The sequence below is a fragment of the Geotrypetes seraphini genome, chromosome 7, assembly GCF_902459505.1.
Source record: "Geotrypetes seraphini chromosome 7, aGeoSer1.1, whole genome shotgun sequence".
In the NCBI taxonomy this organism is placed as follows: Eukaryota; Metazoa; Chordata; class Amphibia; order Gymnophiona; family Dermophiidae; genus Geotrypetes; species Geotrypetes seraphini.
In genome coordinates this window covers 133,360,890-133,379,572 of record NC_047090.1, presented here as the reverse complement: position 1 = coordinate 133,379,572, position 18,683 = coordinate 133,360,890, and the positions used below count along the sequence as shown (strand labels likewise).

Sequence of the window (18,683 nt, the reverse complement as noted above, 5' to 3'; positions counted from 1 at the left end):
TAGTTGTAATGAGGGAATGGAACAAGACAAGAGAGAGGAGAAAAGACAAATATACAGCAGCTGCTTGAAGTAGAATTTGCAGACAGGTAAGCAAAAAAGAGAAACTGGAACCAACTTGTGGAAAAATAAATATCCTGACAATAAAAGTAAAAAAAGGCATTTTATTTTGAATTTATTGACTGAAATTTATTGCTGTAGCTGGTGGGGATCCCCAAGCACTTCCAGCTGAGGACCTTCTCAAAAGGTGACCAGAACTACCTTCTACCAAATGCGGCAGCATCCTTGAGCCATTGAGATGCCAGCATTTGTGGAAATTACCTATAAGACACATACGTGAATACAGATATATACATGTACATTGCAACTAGATGGACCATTCAGAAGTGCCTGGTGAGGATAATTTTATAAAAAGGTGTCTAAACAGAGAAGGCATATAGGCACATGTGTTGCATCTATGTGTCGTTATAAACCTGCCTCTCTGAAAGTTGCCACATGAGGTTTTACACTGCTCTGAGGCTGGGGTGAATTTGTATGCATGTATGCTTGTAGATTATAAGATACACGCATATATGCTAGTCCTGCCTGGGACTATGACCTACACACTTTTAAAGTTTATGCTAGTATGCACTATGGCAGTTTTATAAGAGCTTACTTGAGTTTGTAAAACAATGGTGGACATGCTGAAGTCACTTATAAAATTACCTCTATGTGTCTGTGAGAAGAGAGGGCAGGGCCCAATAATCAAAGAGGTTTAACCGGGCAGAAGAGGCTTAAAACCTACTGACTGCCAGAGGCTGAATATCGGCCAAGTAGTATACAATAGAGTAGACTCTGTTTACCGGAACTCAAGTAACCAGAACTTTCAAGCAACAAGCAAAAAATAAAATCAAAGAAATACTGTAATACTTTAAATAAAAAATGAAAATAAAATCAATTTCTGGTGGAAATTAAGTATAAACTTGGCATACCATACCTGAGTACGCCTACGCTTTGCCTGCCACATGTCCGGTAGTTTGTCTGGAACTTATATCTTCAAAGCAGTGTGTTACTTGAAGGCCCTGATTCTGCCCATTTAAATCAGTGCTGCAGGTCCCATGTTGCACCAGAATGAGGTTGGCAGAAACCCAGGGCTGGCCTAAAATCTCCTTCCTAGAACTGGGTAACTTGGAAATTCTGCACATCTTGACAGAGTTGCTAAATTACCAGTTCCAAGAGGGACATTATAAGCCAGTCCTTGATTTTAGGCACTACTATCCTAAGGCATTATGGGATCTACAGCATTGATTTCAATGGATGCAGCTGCATTAAGAACATAAGAAGTTGCCTCCACTGGGGCAGACCATAGGTCCATCCTGCCCAGCAGTCCGTTCCCGCGACGGCCCATCAGGCCCAATTGCCTGAGTAGTGGTCTATACCTATCTATACCCCCCAATCCCTTTTTCTTCTAGGAATCTATCCAAACCTTCTTTGAAACCATTTAATGTTTTCTTGTCTACAACAGCCTCTGGAAGCGCGTTCCATGTATCCACCACCCTCTGAGTGAAAAAGAACTTCCTAGCGTTTGTTCTAAACCTGTCCCCTTTCAATTTCTCCGAGTGCCCCCTTGTACTTGTGGTGCCCCTTAATTTGAAAAATCTGTCCCTGTCTACTTTTTCTATGCCCTTCAGGATCTTGAAGGTTTCTATCATGTCTCCTCTAAGTCTTCGCTTCTCCAGGGAGAAAAGTCCCAACTGCTTCAATCTGTCGGTATATGGGAGATTTTCCATTCCCTTTATCAGTTTAGTTGCTCTTCTTTGTGGATGGAAGTTTAAAACCGGGATTTGCCACAGAGTCTCTTTCTCCTGGAACAGAGTGACTTGTAACTCTATCATAGATAAGGAATTAAGGGCTCCTTTTACTAAGGTGCGCTAGCGTTTTTAGCGCACGCACGCATGAAATTACCGCGCGCTACACCACATGCTACGCTTCTAGAACTGTAACCAGATAAGCACAGGTTGGAATGTTTGTACTCAAAAGAGAACTTTTCTGAAATACCTCAGCCCCACCACTCCACCGCTATAAAAGTTTTTTAAGCGGGAGATTTATGTGGTGCCTCATCATTGGTAGATCATTTAAAGCGCCATGAGTATGTATTTTTTTACTTTTTCTATTTAAATTTTTTTAGTTAATTTTTGTATTAATTTCATAAATAAGCAATAAATAAGTGAATAAATAAGCAGATGTAAAAGTGAATAGAATTTGTATACTTAGCTTCTACACACAGCTGAGGTTCTGAGGGAAACGCTTCTAGAACTGGCATTAGATGCTGGCATTAAGGTCTAGCGCGCGTAGCAATGTAGCATGCGCTATTCCATGCGTTACAGCCCTAACGCAGCTTAGTAAAAGGAGCCCTAAATGTGGTACATGTGATGTGCATGTGTTGGGTAGGGTAGTTGTCAAAGAGTGGAGGCTTTTTTGTGGTTTAGGGGCAGTGGCAAGGGGTTATTTTGTGGGTGGTGTTGCAGTTATGGGGATAGATTTTGGGGATGAGGTAGTCTGGGGAATAGAGTGGTTTTTAGGGAGTGGGGACAATTGAGGGAGTAATTTTTAAGATAGGCTAGTTTGAGGGGGAGAAGAATTTCCTAACTCCTGTGTTTCACTCAATGTACAGTTTCTATGCTGCAGAAATATATTGGGCTGTTTTTTTTTGGGGGGGAGCGGGTGCTATTTCTCTGGAACTCCCTATTCGATCTGATCCAGTTTGAACTTGATGTGCTTTTTCACCAGTTTTCTTCCATTCCAAATTCCATTCTTTTCCATTATATTTTGGGAGAGTTACTTTGCCCCCAGACAGATGGTCTCAACTCCTTTTTTATAATTCTTTTCATCTTCTGTTGGGTTGGAAAGAATGAAAACCACAACATCTAATAACAGAGAAGGCCAAGGTATGTATGTTGCTGCAAGGAGAAAGAGGGGGGTCACCTAATCAGGTCAAAAGACAAAATTAGTGGAGGCAGTGAAGAGTGAGGTTTGTTCTAGATAGAACAAAGATTTGACTAAGTGTGAGTTGTGTTATTGGTTTTTTTAGTCAAGCCTGTTTCAATATGGTCATGTTGCTGTTGCTTCCTCTCTTTAATTAATACTGATTCTGTTTTCTTTGCAGCTTGCTGGGAATGAGAGTGAATAATGTGTATGATGTGGATAATAAGACTTATCTTATTCGCCTTCAGAAGTAAGAAATGGCTTTTATTAAAATCCCAATTCTAGCTGCTATCAGTAGTACTGCCTGGAAATTGCATATAGGCTGAAGTGGGATGGGGGCCACTGCCTTGGGTCTCTTGCACTGCACCTCAGCACAGTTCTCCTCAGAGTTGTAATAATTCAGTAATTCATGCAATAGTTTGCGTATTCCCCTCACTCTTCCCATTTTTTTTTTTTTTTTTAAAGTATATTCCGCATATCCTACAATTCTATGTGGATTACAAATTATTCAGGTACTCAAGCATTTTTCCCTAACTGTCCTGGTGGGCTCCCACTCTATCTAATGTACGTGGGGCAATGCGGATTAAGTGACTTGCCCAGGGTCACAAGGAGCAGTGCGGGATTTGAACCAACAACCTCAGGGTGCCGAGGCTGTAGCTCAAACCACCGCACCACACACTCGAACACTCATGGCCCTGATATTTGGAAGGATGTTTCTGGAGAACATTTCATAAGAACATAAGACTAGCCATACTGGGTCAGACCAATGGTCCATCTAACCCAGTATCCTGTTTCCACAGTGGCCAGTCAGGGTCACAAGTACCTGGCAGAAACCTAGGCAGTGGCTTCCTCCATGTCTGTCTCAATAGCAGACCATGTGCCTTTCCTCCAGAAACTTGTCCAAACCTTTTTTAAACCCAGCTAGGCTAACCACTGTTACCATATCCTCTAGCAATGAGTTCCAGAGCTTAACTATTTGGGAGAGACCCTGACAGATATGCCTTATGGGCCTGAGCAGGAAACAAGATGTCATCAATCATAGCTGCTGCCTTGACCTGTGTAAGAGAAGAGGTGACATCATCAGCAATTTATATAAGTAGCATTCACCTCCCTCTGACATACAGTGGTTGAGAAAATAGAGCATATTTATATATATCAAATATCCACCCTATGCACCCTTATACCTTATTCATTCTATGCAATTGGAACAATTTTTTTAATCAAAAATTTATATCTGATGAAGACTAGCTATATTTGATAATTGAGCTAAATTTTTTTTATATATAAAGCTGGATCTTCAGAAGCGCATCAAACTGGGCTTTTACCAACATTTGAAGAAACTTGCACTAGAATTGTCATTGATCCACTACTTAATTATTTTTTATTCATACTTTCTAAGTTCTTCAATCTTCATGTAAAATATCGAACTTATCTTTGAAAACTGTCAGCCGGGGACTCTGTCCGACATATTTCACCCTTAGGCTGTATCAGTGCTGTCCACTGGCTTTCTAGCTAAGAAAATGCAGCAGCATTACCTACTGCTGCACATTGGGCCCATCTAACATTGGTGTGTTTAAGACTGAATGGTATATTCAGATCTGAAGCAAACATAGCACCCAAGTACAAATGTCATAATAAGTTAAATGGGTGCTAGGAGTTTTTAAGCCTTTGCATTAGTGTGATATACAGTAACAAAATGTCAAGACTGACAAACTGGTGTTCATATGTTTGTGGGGTGTAAAATGTAAATGATGGTGTGGGACTCCAATGGACTTATTTGCCTAGGGTAGACTTATCCAAGTTCAAGCCTTGAGGGCTGCAACTGGACCTTCAGGATAGCCCCAATGAATATGCATTAGAGATCCGCATATAGTGGATGTAGTGGCCAAGAAAATCTCTCCCATGCATACCCATCAGGTACATCCCAAAACCCTCTTTCAGCATTGGCCTTCAGCACTGCTTTTTGACCAGCAGAGTCACTACAGCAGCATTGGGGTCTCTACATGCTTGTGCAGGTCCCTCCTGTAGCATTTCTGTTCCCTTCCATTGCCATCAGACAAGAGATTTGAACTCCATTTGTTTGCTGAGTTGAATCTTAAGCCAAGGGGCTGGTCTCACGTACCATATATACTGAAATATATACCAATCCAAATATAAACTGAGGTAACCTTTCCCCCCCCCCAAAAAAAAAAAAAAGGAGGAAAAAAGGTTGACTCAAATATAAACCAAGGTTAGAAATTTGTTTTTGTCAGAGATCATGCCATAAGTAATCACTAAATTTTCAGTTGGGGCTGTTTTGAGTCCAATAAAGCTGAAAAAGAACCAAGGAATATTTTCCTACTTGGGGCCACAACACCAAACAAAGTTTCTGGACTTCTATCCCCATTAGAACACCAGGCCTCAGTCACAAAAAGCCTCCTCTGCACCATTCCTTTGCTGCCGTCCCCCAAGCGGAAACAGGAAGTTGCTTCAGAGGTGGATGGACTGCAGCAAAAAAAAAGTACAGAGGAGGCCACCGGCAATGTTGGAAAATTGAAGAACAGTGGCTTAAGCACTCCTATCCTCTATTATCCGCTCCCCCCTGCCCCAGATCTGACATCGCACTTACAGTCTCGATGTTCTGGAAGCCCACGCCAGCTCTCTGTGCTGGAATGAAGGACCTTGAGCATCTGCGTATTATCAAGGCTTGCTGGACTGCTTTCAAGAATCCCAGAGAGAGTGGGAGCCATCAAGCCTTAAGCATGTGCAGGCGCTCAAGGCACTTCAGCTCATAAGAGTGTCGGCGTGGGCTTACAGAACATTGGGACTGTGAGTGCAATGTTGGTCTGGGGCAGGGGGGAGCAGAGAATAGGAGTGCCGGTCATCAGGGGTGGGGGGGGAGAGAGATAGCAATGTCAGTCATTGGGGGGAAGGAGATAGCAGTGGCGGACATTGGGAGGGGTGGAAAATAGCAGCATTGGTCATCAGGAGGGGAGGAAAAAAGCACCATCATCAAAAGGAGGCTCAACTATAAACTGAGACCCCCATTTTTGGGCCCCAAAATCTCAGTTTATATTCGAGTATATATGGTAAGCATTTCTACCAACTCACCTTGTTGCTTATTTTTTTCCTAACAGGCCAGACTCTAAAGCTGTACTATTGGTGGAATCAGGGATAAGAATTCATACTACAGAATTTGAATGGCCCAAAAATATGATGCCTTCCGGTTTTTCAATGAAGGTAAATATATTGCTCTGCTAGGTACAGTTTCAGAGAGTCCTGAACCTGAAGTACTTTTAATTACGCTATTGAGGCGCTAGTGCAGTCAGGACTCAAAGTCAACATGAGTGGCATAAGATAGCATGGATTTTGACATACCTACATTTTTCTTTTTATTGGCCTGTGTTCCTGCCACTGATTGGGTGAGCCTGACTCCAGGTGGGGGGGAAGGGTTATGGCTCACCCATACCTCTCCATGGCTATACCTTTGAATTGAGGGTGGAGAAGACAGGCAGAAAGACAGGATGAGTATATAGTTCTGGATTCTTAGTAGGGTCCTTTTCTGGAGAGAGAATGGAAAGAAAACTATGCTTTTTTTGTACTCATACAAGGCAATTTTAGTGTTGGGGGTCACTACAATACCATACCCTTATTACACGCCCTGTAGCATATAAAAAGGCATCATTGAAAATAGTACACCGGTCTCTAGAATTCCAACACATCTTTTACTGGGAAAACATAACAAACAGGATTTTCTATACAGACACTATATATCGGCACAATACTGCACCTCAGTCATGCATGCACAGAACACAGACCCTCACAAAATAAATGTCCTACCCCCATCTCTCCTTGTAACCTGGCATTAGCCCTGCTCTACCCCCTACCCATCCCCCATATTCTGACATCTTCCATGCCTCCTCTACCTCCCCTACCTATCCTATCAAGCTTGCCATCTTCTCTGCCCTTCCATACCCCACCTGGCATCTCCCCTGCCCTTCTGTATACCCCATCCCCCCTCATAGCACCGCATCTCTCTTGCCCCTCTACTCCCACCTCCATAGCCTAGCATCCATTTGGATTTTCTCTATCCTCTCCATCCATATCAACCCGCTCCACCTATCTTTATCCCCAACCTTGAAGCTCAGCTTAAAGCATACTTTTTTTTTTTTTTTTTTTGTTACTTGGGCATTGGCTGCAACCAGCTTCTCAGCAAAATCCACTGCAGCAACTGCCAATTTTTGAGCTCTGGGGCTACGAGAGGTGAGGCCCTGTGTTTTGAGTGGCAATACGGGTTGGGCAACAGAGTGGGCTCCTCAATATGCTATGCTCTTCAGTTTTGGTGGACTCTTGTGGCATCCACAGTTCTGAGTTCCTGGGCGTCACGTGGTAGGAGCTGGCATGCATGGGCTGTTCCTTTGGAGGTATTGGAGCTACAATGTACACACAGAAGCAGACAGAAACCCTCAGCTGCTGAATTCAGCCGGTTGCTGAGGCTCATCTGATCCCTCAACAGTAGCGGCAAGCTTCATTTTCTCTGGTACATACAAATCAAGCACTTGGCTGGCCAGCAGTGTTTGGGGGGGGGAGGTGCTAAGACAGGAAGCCAAGGCCACTCCTCCAGTTATTCCACTGGGCTAAATGCTGCTTTGCAGCCTAACTGGTGCCTAAGAAGACAGGCACTGATTGGTGGATCAGAGACTAGATGGGCCTGAGCTGAGATTGGGTTGGCCTGTCAGAGAGCAGGTTAAAAAGGTGCTAGTACAAATAAAGCCCTGGAAAAGAAGCACAAAGTTGCCCTGTACTTAGAAATCTGATGAATACTTCCTCGTCTAGACCAGGGTTGGCCAGCTGTTGTCATTTTTTAATGTAAAGTTTAATTAGACAACAGGCATTGCAACACAAAGTTTAGAGCCAAGAAGAACAGATACCTCTGGCTATTAGTCAATAGTGATCATTCAACCCAAACAAAGAGATTTTAATTCTATATTACCTATATCAAAGTATAATCTTTCCTCCTGAAACCCAATCCCCTGATCTTCCAAATATATAAATCTTCTTGGTAGACCTCTTGAAAATTAAACTAGTACCTGGCTGTTGGGACCAGAGGTGATTTCCCTAACCTAGATGTTAAGATTATGGACCCTAGAGTACCAAGTTTAAGAGCCAACACAATTCTGAAATTCAGGGTAACCAAAGTGTATGAAGTGTGTATAGATATTTTCTGAATACTCAGTGCTGATATTAACCTGAAAATGCAGATCCAGAGCTGGCCATTTTAGTTTTGATCGAGTAGTTTGATTTTGTTCCTTTAGGCTTTCAAGTATTTCTTCCCCTGCTTTACATTCCATCCCAACTTAGGTAAGTCTTAACATTGCAGTGACAGTCCTTAGTCAGTGGCCACTGGCCATACACCATTCTGGAAATCATGGACTCTGTATCTGGCTACTAGGGGGCAATTCTATAAGGAGCTGTCTAGTTTTAGGTGGAAACAATATGTGTAAATACTGTACCAATATTCTAATCATTCACATTAGGGTGTGGATTCATATATGTGCAGATGACAATTTTCCGCATATGTATAGACTCATACACATGAAAATTTTCCAGCTACAAAGTATTTTATAAGTACACACCAAGATGTGATGGTATGGACTTCCTTTGAAAGCAGTCTTTCTTGAAATGAAATCAAGTGGACATTCACATGGGTAGAGTGTGGACAGGGTGTACACTTATACATGTACTGATCAATATTCAAAATGATTTAACTAGCTAGAAGTAGCTGTTTTACCAGTTAAATCACTTGTTTGGAGCTATCTGTGAATTTTCAGCAGCATTTAATCGGTTAACATAGAAACATAGAAAATGACAGCAGAAAAGGGCCATAGCCCATCAAGTCTGCCCACTCTAAATACCCACCCCCTCGACTTTACCCCCCTAGATATCCCACATGCGTATCCCATTTACTTTTAAAATCTGGCACGCTGCTGGCAACAATCACCTGCAGTGGAAGTTCGTTCCAATGATCAACCACCCTTTCGGTGAAGAAATACTTCCTGGTGTCGCCATGAAATTTCCCTCCTCTGATTTTTAGCGGATGACCTCTTGTGGCCGAGGGCCCCTTAAGAAAGAAGATATCATCTTCCACCTCGATACGGCCTGTGATATATTTAAAAGTCTCAATCATGTCTCCTCTCTCTCTACGTTCCTCGAGTGAGTACAGCTGCAATTTATTCAGCCTTTCCTCATACGGGAGATCCCTAAGCCCTGAGACCATCCTGGTAGCCATTCTTTGAACCGAATCGACTCTCAGCACATCTTTTTGGTAATGTGGCCTTCAGAATTGTACACAATATTCCAGGTGAAGTCTCACCATGGATCTGTACAACGGCATGATGACTTCGGGCTTCCGGCTGACAAAGCTTCTGCGGATACAACCCATCATTTGTCTACCTTGGATGAAGCCTTCGCCACCTGATTGGCAGTTTTCATGTCTTCACTGATTATCATTCCTAAATCCCGTTCTGCATCATTTAGTGTGTAAGTTCTGCACGGATTTCTGCTGCCAAGGTACATGACCTTACATTTTTTTGCATTGAAGCCGAGCTGCCAAGTCGAGGACCAATGTTCCAGTAGAAGTAAGTCTTGCGTCATACTGTCGGGCAAAGTGCTTTTACCTACTATGTTGCAGAGTTTGGTGTCATCGGCGAACAATGTTATTGCTGCTGAAAATTAGCAGTTAGTGGCTAAGTGAAAACTGGATATTTTGGGGGCATTCTGGGCCAAAGACAGCACTTGGCCAGTTAAGAGCTGATCTTCAGCACTTAACTGGCCAGGATAACCTAATAAATGAGACCACATAAAATACAGTCCTATCTTTATGCAGCAATCCCATTGGCTGATTAAGTGCTGAATATTAATCTGTTAGCTGGTTCTGCAGAAACTTGCATTTTAGAATAAAACAATTTTTATTGAACAGAACCTGAGAGAAAACACTGCAATATACATCAGTTCAAAGGTTCATTAACCATCAAAACCCCACCCCTCCCACAATCCCCCCCAACACCTCTATCAACTTACCCCAACATATTCATGAAGGTGTGGGATCCCTACCTGAGTAGTTTATATCCGAAGGGACGTAGCTTATTGCTCAATGATTTGTGATTATGGAGGGTTGTATGGGGTGGTGGTGCTTACTGAGGGGGCTGGGGGAGTGTCTGGGTACTGCACAAACTGGATATTTAATGCCAAATCCCGGACATGGCCTGGCATTAAATATCCAGGAATAAGGCTAGCAGCAGTCAGTAAAACACTTATCACTGCCGGCTGAATATTTACCTCATAGATCAGCCATTCTCAATCCAGTCCTCGGGGCACACCTAGTCCCATTGGGTTTTCAGGATATTCATAATGAATTTTCATGAGTTAGATTTGCATACAGTTGAGGCAGTGCATGCAAATCTATCTCATGCCTATTCGTTGTGGATATTCGGTAAACCCAATGTGCCCCGAGGACTGAGTTAGGACCGGCTGTTGTAGATTATCATCTGTATGTGTTGTTTTGCAATTTAGGCCCAAACATTTACACCAGCCGTATAGCTGGTGTAAATATCTGTGCTTACAAAGTAGATGCAGAAAAGGTGTGTTTTATGATAGTATTCTATAAAGTATACATCTATTATAAGACTTCAAATAAACTCTTTCCTAGCACGTAAATCTGGGCAACTTCTTTTAGATATTGCCATTTCCTTTTGCACATGTTGGAAAGAGAGGTGGCAATTCCTAAATCTGCCTGGCTAGTTAATAGTTAATGGACTTGTCTTCTAGAAATTTACCTAAACCTATTTTAAACCCAGCAATATTTCTGCCCTTGATCCTATTCGTTACAACAAATTCTACAATCTTAATTGAGCGCTGACTGATTGAGTACTTTGTTTTAAACCTGCTCCCTACGGGTTTCAGGGAGCCAGTGAGAGATATGTGTTCAGTGTCTGAATTCTTGGTTTGCACAGTGCCGGAAGCATTTGAAGACGCGCAGGCTGGTCAGTGTGACGCAGCTCGGGATTGACCGGATTGTTGACTTCCAGTTTGGTTCTGATGAAGCTGCCTATCACCTAATCGTAGAGCTGTATGACAGGGTAAGTTGGATACCTGTTTTTTTGCTCTTGCATACTGTCCCAGTAGGATACCTTGGATTGTCTGATATGCATAGTACCAAGCTAGCAAAATAACACCAGAAAAAGAGGATCCAATGTAGTCAGCAGGATGGATAAAATACTTCATTATTATAGAAGCAAAGTGCCCAGCATTGCAATGTTTCAAAAATTCATCATCAGGTCCAGAGTTCATAGGTGAACCTATGTATCGGTATTTATACCGGCAGACTAAACATGTTGATGTTACTACTACTATTTATCATTTCTATAGCACTGAAAGGCATACACAGCGCTGTACATTTAACGTTCAATAGATGGTTCCTGCTCAGAAGAGCTTACAATCTAATTTGGACAGACAGCCAGGACATCTCAGGGTTGAAGAGATTCTGGTAGCAGGAATGATACAGTGGGTATAGGTATCTGTCAGTGAGTGGGAATTAAGAGTTAAAAGCAGCTTCAAAGAAGTGGGCTTTTAGCTTGGATTTGAATACTGCTAGAAATGGAGCATGATGTATTGACTCTGGTAGCCTGTTCGAGGCATGCGGCAAGGAAGAAGGGATGGAATTTGGCAGTGGAGGAGAAGGACACAGATAAGAGGAACTTACCTGACGAACGGAGTTCCAAGGGAGGAGCATGGGGGAGATAAGTGAGGAGAGATATTGAGGAGCTACAGAGTGAATGCACTAGTAAGTCAGAGGAGTTTGAACTGTATTTGGAAACAGATGGGGCGCCAATGAAGTGACTTGAGGGTTAATGTGAGCATGGCGGCTCTCACAGAATATGAGTCGTGCAGCAGCACTTTGAACGGATTGAAGTGATGAGAGGCAGATACGCAGGGGACCTGAGAGAAGTACGTTGCAGTAGTCTTAAGTGTGAGGTGATGAAAGCATGGATAAGGGTTTTGGTAGTGTGTTTGGAGAGGAGAGGTTGGATTTTGGTAATATTATAGAGCAGTTGTTCCCAACCCTGTCCTGGAGGACCACCAGCCAGTCAGGTTTTCAAGATAGCCCTAATGAATATGCATGGGGCAGATTTACATGCCTGTCACCTCCATTATATGCAAATCTGTCTCATGCATTTTCATTAGGGCTATCCTGAAAACCCGACTGGCTGGTGGTCCTCCAGGACAGGGTTATAGAGGAGGAAGTGACAAATTTTAGTAGTTTGTTGGTTATGAGCAGAGAAGGAGAGAGAGGAGTTGAAGAACACCCTAAGGTTGTGAGTTGATGAGATGGGGAGGAGGAATGTATTATTCACAGAAATAGAGAATGGCGAGAGGGGGGAGGTGAGTTTAGGTGGAAAGATAAAGAGTTCAATTTTAGCCATATTCAATTTGAGATGACAGTGAGACATCCAAGCGGCAATGTTGGACAGGCAGGCTGAGATTCGTGCCTGAATTCCTGTACAGATATCTGGTGTGAAGAGGTAGATCTTGGAGTCATCAGCATAGCGGTGATATTGAAAACCATGGGAGGAGATCAGTGTACCGAGAGAGCAGGTATATATGGAGAAGAGGAGAGGGCCTAAGACAAAGCCTTGAGGTACGCCGATAGACAGTGGGATGGCAGCGGAGGAGAACATAAGAACATAAGAATTGCCGCTGTTGGGTCAGACCAGTGATCCATCGTGCCCAGCAGTCCATTCACGCGGTAACCCTTAGGCCAGTGCTCTAACTGAGACTAGCCCTACCTGCGTACATTCTGGTTCAGCAGGAACTTGTCTAACTTTGTCTTGAATCCCTGGAGGGCGTTTTCCCCTACGACAGATTCCGGAAGAGTGTTCTAGTTTTCTATCACTCTCTGAGTGAAAAAGAACTTCCTTATGTTCGTACGGAATCTATCCCCTTTCAATTTTAGAGAGTGCCCTCTCGTTCTCCGTACCTTGGAGAGGGTGAACAACTTGTCCTTATCTACTAAGTCTATTACCTTCAGTACCTTGAATGTTTCGATCATGTCCCCTCTCAATCTCCTCTGTTCTAGGGAGAAAAGGCCCAATTTCTCTAATCTTTCATTGTACGGCAACTCCTACAGCCCCTTAACCATCTTAGTCTGGATCCTTTTGAGTAGTACCATGTCCTTCTTCATGTACGGCGACCAGTGCTGGACGCAGTACTCCAGGTGAGGGCGCACCATGGCCCGGTACAGCAGCATGATAACCTTCTCCGATTTGTTCGTGATCCCCTTCTTTATCATTCCTAGCATTCAGTTTGCCCTTTTTGCCGCCGCCGCACAATGCGTGGATGGCTTCATCGACTTGTCTTTTCATAACTCCCAAGTCTCTTTCCTGGGAGGTCTCTCCAAGTACCGCCCCGGACATCCTGTATTCGTGCATGAGATCCACCATAACATACACTGAAAGTACAATGGGAGAGATAGGAAGAAAACCAGGAGAGAAGTTTCAAGTTTCAAGTTTATTAGGATTTTATATACCGCCTATCAAGGTTATCTAAGCAGTTTTTACAATCAGGTACTCAAGCATTTTCCCTCTCTGTCCCGGTGGGCTCACAATCTATCTAATGTACCTGGGGCTATGGAGGATTAAGTGACTTGCCCAGGGTCACAAGGAGCAGCGCGAGGTTTGAACCCACAACCCCAGGGTGCTGAGGCTGTAGATCCAACCACTGCGCCACACACTCCTCCATCAGAACAGAACCCTGGAATTCCAGCAAGTATAGCATGCCGAGGAGGAGGTGGTGACCAACAGTGTTGAAGGCAGCAGATAGATCGAGAAGAATGAGGATGGAGTAGACCATTGGATTTGGCCAGGAACAGATTGTTAGAGACTTTAGCAAGGGCAGGTTCCATAGAATGGAGAGGGCAAAAGCCTGATTGAAGCCAGTCAAAAATATCATGATAAGAAAGGAAGTCCAGGCAACGGTGGTGAACAGCACGTTTGAGTTGTTTGGATAGGAAGGGGAGGAGGGAGATGGGGCGATAGCTGGAGGGGGATGCGGAATCTAGTGAGGGTTTTTTTGAGGAGAGGTAACTACAGCATGTTTGAAGACATCAGAAACTGTTTCAGTGGAGAGTGATAGATTACAGATGTGACAGATGGGAGGGATGACAGTGGGAGCGATGGCTACGAATAGGTGGGTAGGAATCGGATCAGAGGAACAGTTGGTGGGTGTGGAAGAGAAGAGAAGGTGAGCAGTTTCAGAAAAGGAGGGAAAGGTGGTAGGGGTTGTTGATGGGAAATTGGCAGAGTGGACAACTGGCAGGTGTGGTAGGGGGTGACTTGGTTGAGAATTCAAGGTGAATCTTGTCATGGAAGAACTTTACCATCATCTGGGGGGGGGAAAGTGAGGAGGGGATAGGAGACGGGAGTACTTTGAGTAGAAAGTTGAGTGTGACAAAAAGATGGTAAGTGTTGGCCCTAAGAGTTAGTTAAATGGTTGTAGTATTCTTGTATGGCAAGTGAGAGAGTAGATTGGAAGGGTGTTAGCATGAATTTGAACTGTATGAAGTCTGTATACATGCGGGATTTAAGCCAGAGACGTTCAGCAGCTTGGGCACAGGAGCGTAGGTAATGGATGTTGAGGGGGTCAACCAGGGCTGGTAAGAGCGTTCATTTGCAAAAAAAACTTCTACCCTGTATAAACCCGTATAAAGATTAGCTGTTTTATTTAGCACAGAATAGTGTCTGAGCATTTTGCATCTGTAAGACAATAAATTGTTTTACAAATCCTATTGTCTATGTTGGATCCTCTTTTTTTTGTGGAGGTCTTCTGGTCTGGATCCCTACTAGTACCAGACAAATTCCAGGCCTGAGAGGAAGTTTGGTGTGTTTGCCCTCCCAGCCCCCTGCCTGGTTTCTGACTACAGTGGACCTACTTGCTTTGGAGATCAATTCAAGGTGAGTTACATACAGATGCTGTAGATATTTCCCTATCCAAGAAAGCTTATAATCTAAGGGAGCAATTGTATAACTGAGCATTACAAGTTAGCTGCCACGATGGGGAGAGCTGAGCAGCAGTCTTGCAACAGCATGTGTCATAGAATACTGGCTGAAGCCCAAAGATTTGCGCACAATGATAGGTGCACTCAACCCAGGTCAGTGGCAGGTGTGAGGGTGCTTAAGCACTACAGCTCATGCAAGTAACATAAGTTGAGCATATGAGGTAGACACACTCATGTCCTCCCTATGCACCGCCCACATGTATACACTTCCCCCTCCGAATCCACGGTTTCAGCATCTGCAGATTCGGTTATTCGCAAATTTTTTTTTTTTAGGGGGGAAAAAAATCTTCATTTCAGACCTTCCCCGCCTCCTTTCCGCTTTCCCCCCGGCATCCCAGCCTTACCTGGTGGTCTAGCGAGCTTTTGGGGCAGGAGCGATCTTCCTACGCTCCTGCCCCGTGCAGATCGCCAATAGGAAATGGCTGCCATGAGCTCCCGTCGTACTCTCAAGAGACTACGGGAGCTCATGGCAGCCATTTCCTATTGGCGATCTGCATGGGGCAGGAGCGTATAAAGATCACTCCTGCCCCGAAGATCGCTCCTGCCCCGAAAGCCCGCTAGACCATTAGGTAAGGCCGGCACATGCTGCCCAGCCCAGAGAGGAATGATCTTCGCTCTGCCTGGCTCGACACCAAAGTGGAGACTGAAGCACCCATACTGGCCCCTGCAAACACACAACAATGCATAGAAGGAGGCAATCGGAGGTGGAGACCACCAGGTAAGGTCCGAGGGTGGGTCAGAGCCAGCACAAAGTTATTCACGAGTTTTCACACTTCGTGGTCCCTAACCCCTGCAAATACCGAGGGAGAAGTGTACTCCCCTTTGTAGTTACATACTAATGTATTTACTCTTATTATAACAGCAATCCTGGTTAAGTAACTACATTAACGGAGACAGACTAACCTACGACGCCTTTAGGAAAGAAATAAAAACTGCATTGTTTGATAGATTTATCTCATAAACAGAAGTTACACTAAATCTAATACTTCCATCACGTCCTTTCTTATGTAATCTGTTGTATTTTCAATAATCTGCATAATGTAATTCGCTGATTGTCCAGCTCTCTTCGGTGTGAACCGCCTAGAAATCATCTGATTATGGTGGTATAAAAGAATAAAGTTATTATTAATAATAATAATAATTTATATTTTATATACCGCCATACCGGAAGGTTCTAGGGGGTTCACAACAAGCAAGCTAATACATACATACAGTGCAGATAAATACAGCGAGTTAAAATGCATCAAGTTAAAATGCATCTAAATTAAAATACATACAGTGCAGCTAAAAATGCTACAACTTAAAGTAAGAAGGACAAGTTGAGGTTTGAATTAGGATGCATTAAGTCATCAACCTATCGAATAATTGTGTCTTTAACTGTTTTCTAAAATCAAAATAAGAAAAAACCTCTAACATAATTTTTCCTAGCCAAGTATTCAATTTAGCGGCCTAGAATGAGAAAGTTCTCTCCAGGAACTTCTTATAATGACAAGATTTTATGGAGGGATATGTGAACAGATGCACTCTTTGTGTACTCTTGTTGGAGTAACTCAGAGCAAAATGAGGGACAAGATATCCTGGTAGCATACCAAAAACTGCTTTATAACAAATGTATGAAAACTGTATGAAAACAAATGTATGAAAACTTAAACAGCACTCTAGACTCCATCGGCAACCAATGGAGTTTTTGATAAAAAGGAGTAATATGCTTCCATTTTTTTTAAGCTGAAAATGAGACGAACAGCAGTATTTTGGACCAGTCTCAGTTTTTTGAGAATTTTCTTATATGCACCTAAATATATGATGTTACAATAATCCAAGATACTTAAGATAAAGGACTGTACCAGCAAGTGAAAGGAAGCTTTATCAAAATACTTCTTAATAGTGCGAAGCTTCCAAAGCACTGAAATACATTTCTTAAACAGTAAATCGGTATTATTATAATAAAATAGCACATAGTACACACAGTGCACACTCCACAATTAGTGGGTAAGGTCTAATTTCTTCACAGTGAACATGGAATAATTCAGCATACAAATAAACAGAGAATTACCTGAACAAGGTTTGTTCAATTAATACTACCTAAATAATATTTACAGGGCTTTGACCACAGGCCTATATTTCATTGTACCTCCAGCCTAGATTGCAGAAGACTGTATACCCAGTTGCACTTGTATTCTGTAAATGAACTTAGGCACCTACATTCCTTTATAATAGGAGTTCTCAACCAAGTCCTCAGGACATACTTAGCTAGTCAAGTTTTCAGGATAACCACAATGAATAACGAACAAGAGGCGGAAGTCGGCAAACAAACACAAGGAACAAAACACAGAGCAGACCAACCAGTGTGGAAGAATACAGTTTTAATTAATTCAGTCACCCAACATGGCCACATTTCGCTCTAAAAACTGTGTTGGGTTAGAACTGTGATACAGATATTAAAAATAATCTTAAACATATACATTACAAACAAAACATAAACACGACAGACATTCATCCATAAAAAAACAATGAAAATTGAAAACATGCAGACTTATGATACAAAAATTTTAATTTTAATTTAGATGTACAGCCCTAATTAAAACAAGTATGACACCACACAACCTTAAAAACATTTGCTATCAATAGATCATATTAAGAATTTTCTTCTAACAATTTATTGAGAAGAAAAGGGGAAATAGAAGTTGTTTGTAAAGAAAAATTCTGATAGTATAACATTTTCGAAAAGCTCTGAATTTATTCATAGGCCCAAAATGAATGGCCCAATGAATCTCCCCCAGATACTACATTAATTCAAACATTGGTAGTAGTAGTGCCTGTTTTTACTGCTCTATCAGATGCTATGTAAGCTCGAAATGCAAATTTACAAAGTTATTCTTTAAGATTAGCATTAACCACTTTAACTGGGGCTTTCAAAATTAAATCTTTCAACATAACAGAGGTTACTTCTACTCCCAAATCCTGAGTCAAGTTGTCCAGAGGAGGGATCCGTTTAACACGTAGCGTCTTATGGTAGAAAGAAAGACTTGTCTTCTCTTCTTTAGCAAGTAAATTCACTTCCTCAACTTGTTTCACTGCATCTTCTCTCAACCACTGAGCATCCAAAGAGTGAATATGATGTTTCACTTGTAAATATGGCAACTGCTCAATAGAACTAGTTCCAGGGTCAACTCGCAAATGAGCAAGAGGTTTTATGATACCTGTGTACTGGAGTACAGTTACAGGCAGAGGTTAAATCATTTTGATTTATTATTTTGATATGCTACTTGATATCACCAGGTTTAAAAGTGGTTTGCAATAAAATCAATGCACATGTATCAAAAATAAAAACAAATCAATAACAACTAATAAATTAACATTATATACATCTTAAAATCTACCCTGCCAGTCTCTGCTCCCTGCCAGACTCCCTGTCCCCCCTCTATCCTGACACCTTGCAGGCCTCCACCGGCCCTGTCGTAAGTCCCGGTGGTTCAGCAGTGGGCCGGGACAGGAGCGATCTTCCTATGCTCCTGATGCATACAGAGCTGCTATCTGAATGGCTGCTGCGAGTTCTTGTGGCAGCCATTCAACTAGTAGCTCTGCAAGGAATAGGAGCGTAGGAAGATTACTCCTGCTCTGGTTCACCACT

At 42.6% G+C, this 18,683-nt stretch overlaps 1 protein-coding gene across 3 annotated transcripts in view; it reads left to right on the top strand.

Moving 5' to 3' along the window:
* Window positions 1-18,683, top strand: part of NEMF (nuclear export mediator factor) — a 137,193-nt gene that overhangs the window by 7,709 nt on the left and 110,801 nt on the right. For all 3 annotated transcript variants that reach the window (XM_033951340.1, XM_033951339.1, XM_033951338.1), the window contains exons 2-4: window positions 3,143-3,211; window positions 6,078-6,180; window positions 10,953-11,078. In XM_033951340.1, the coding sequence (XP_033807231.1) occupies window positions 3,153-3,211; window positions 6,078-6,180; window positions 10,953-11,078 (288 nt within the window). In that variant the 5' untranslated portion in view covers window positions 3,143-3,152. The remainder of the gene's footprint in view (window positions 1-3,142; window positions 3,212-6,077; window positions 6,181-10,952; window positions 11,079-18,683) is intronic.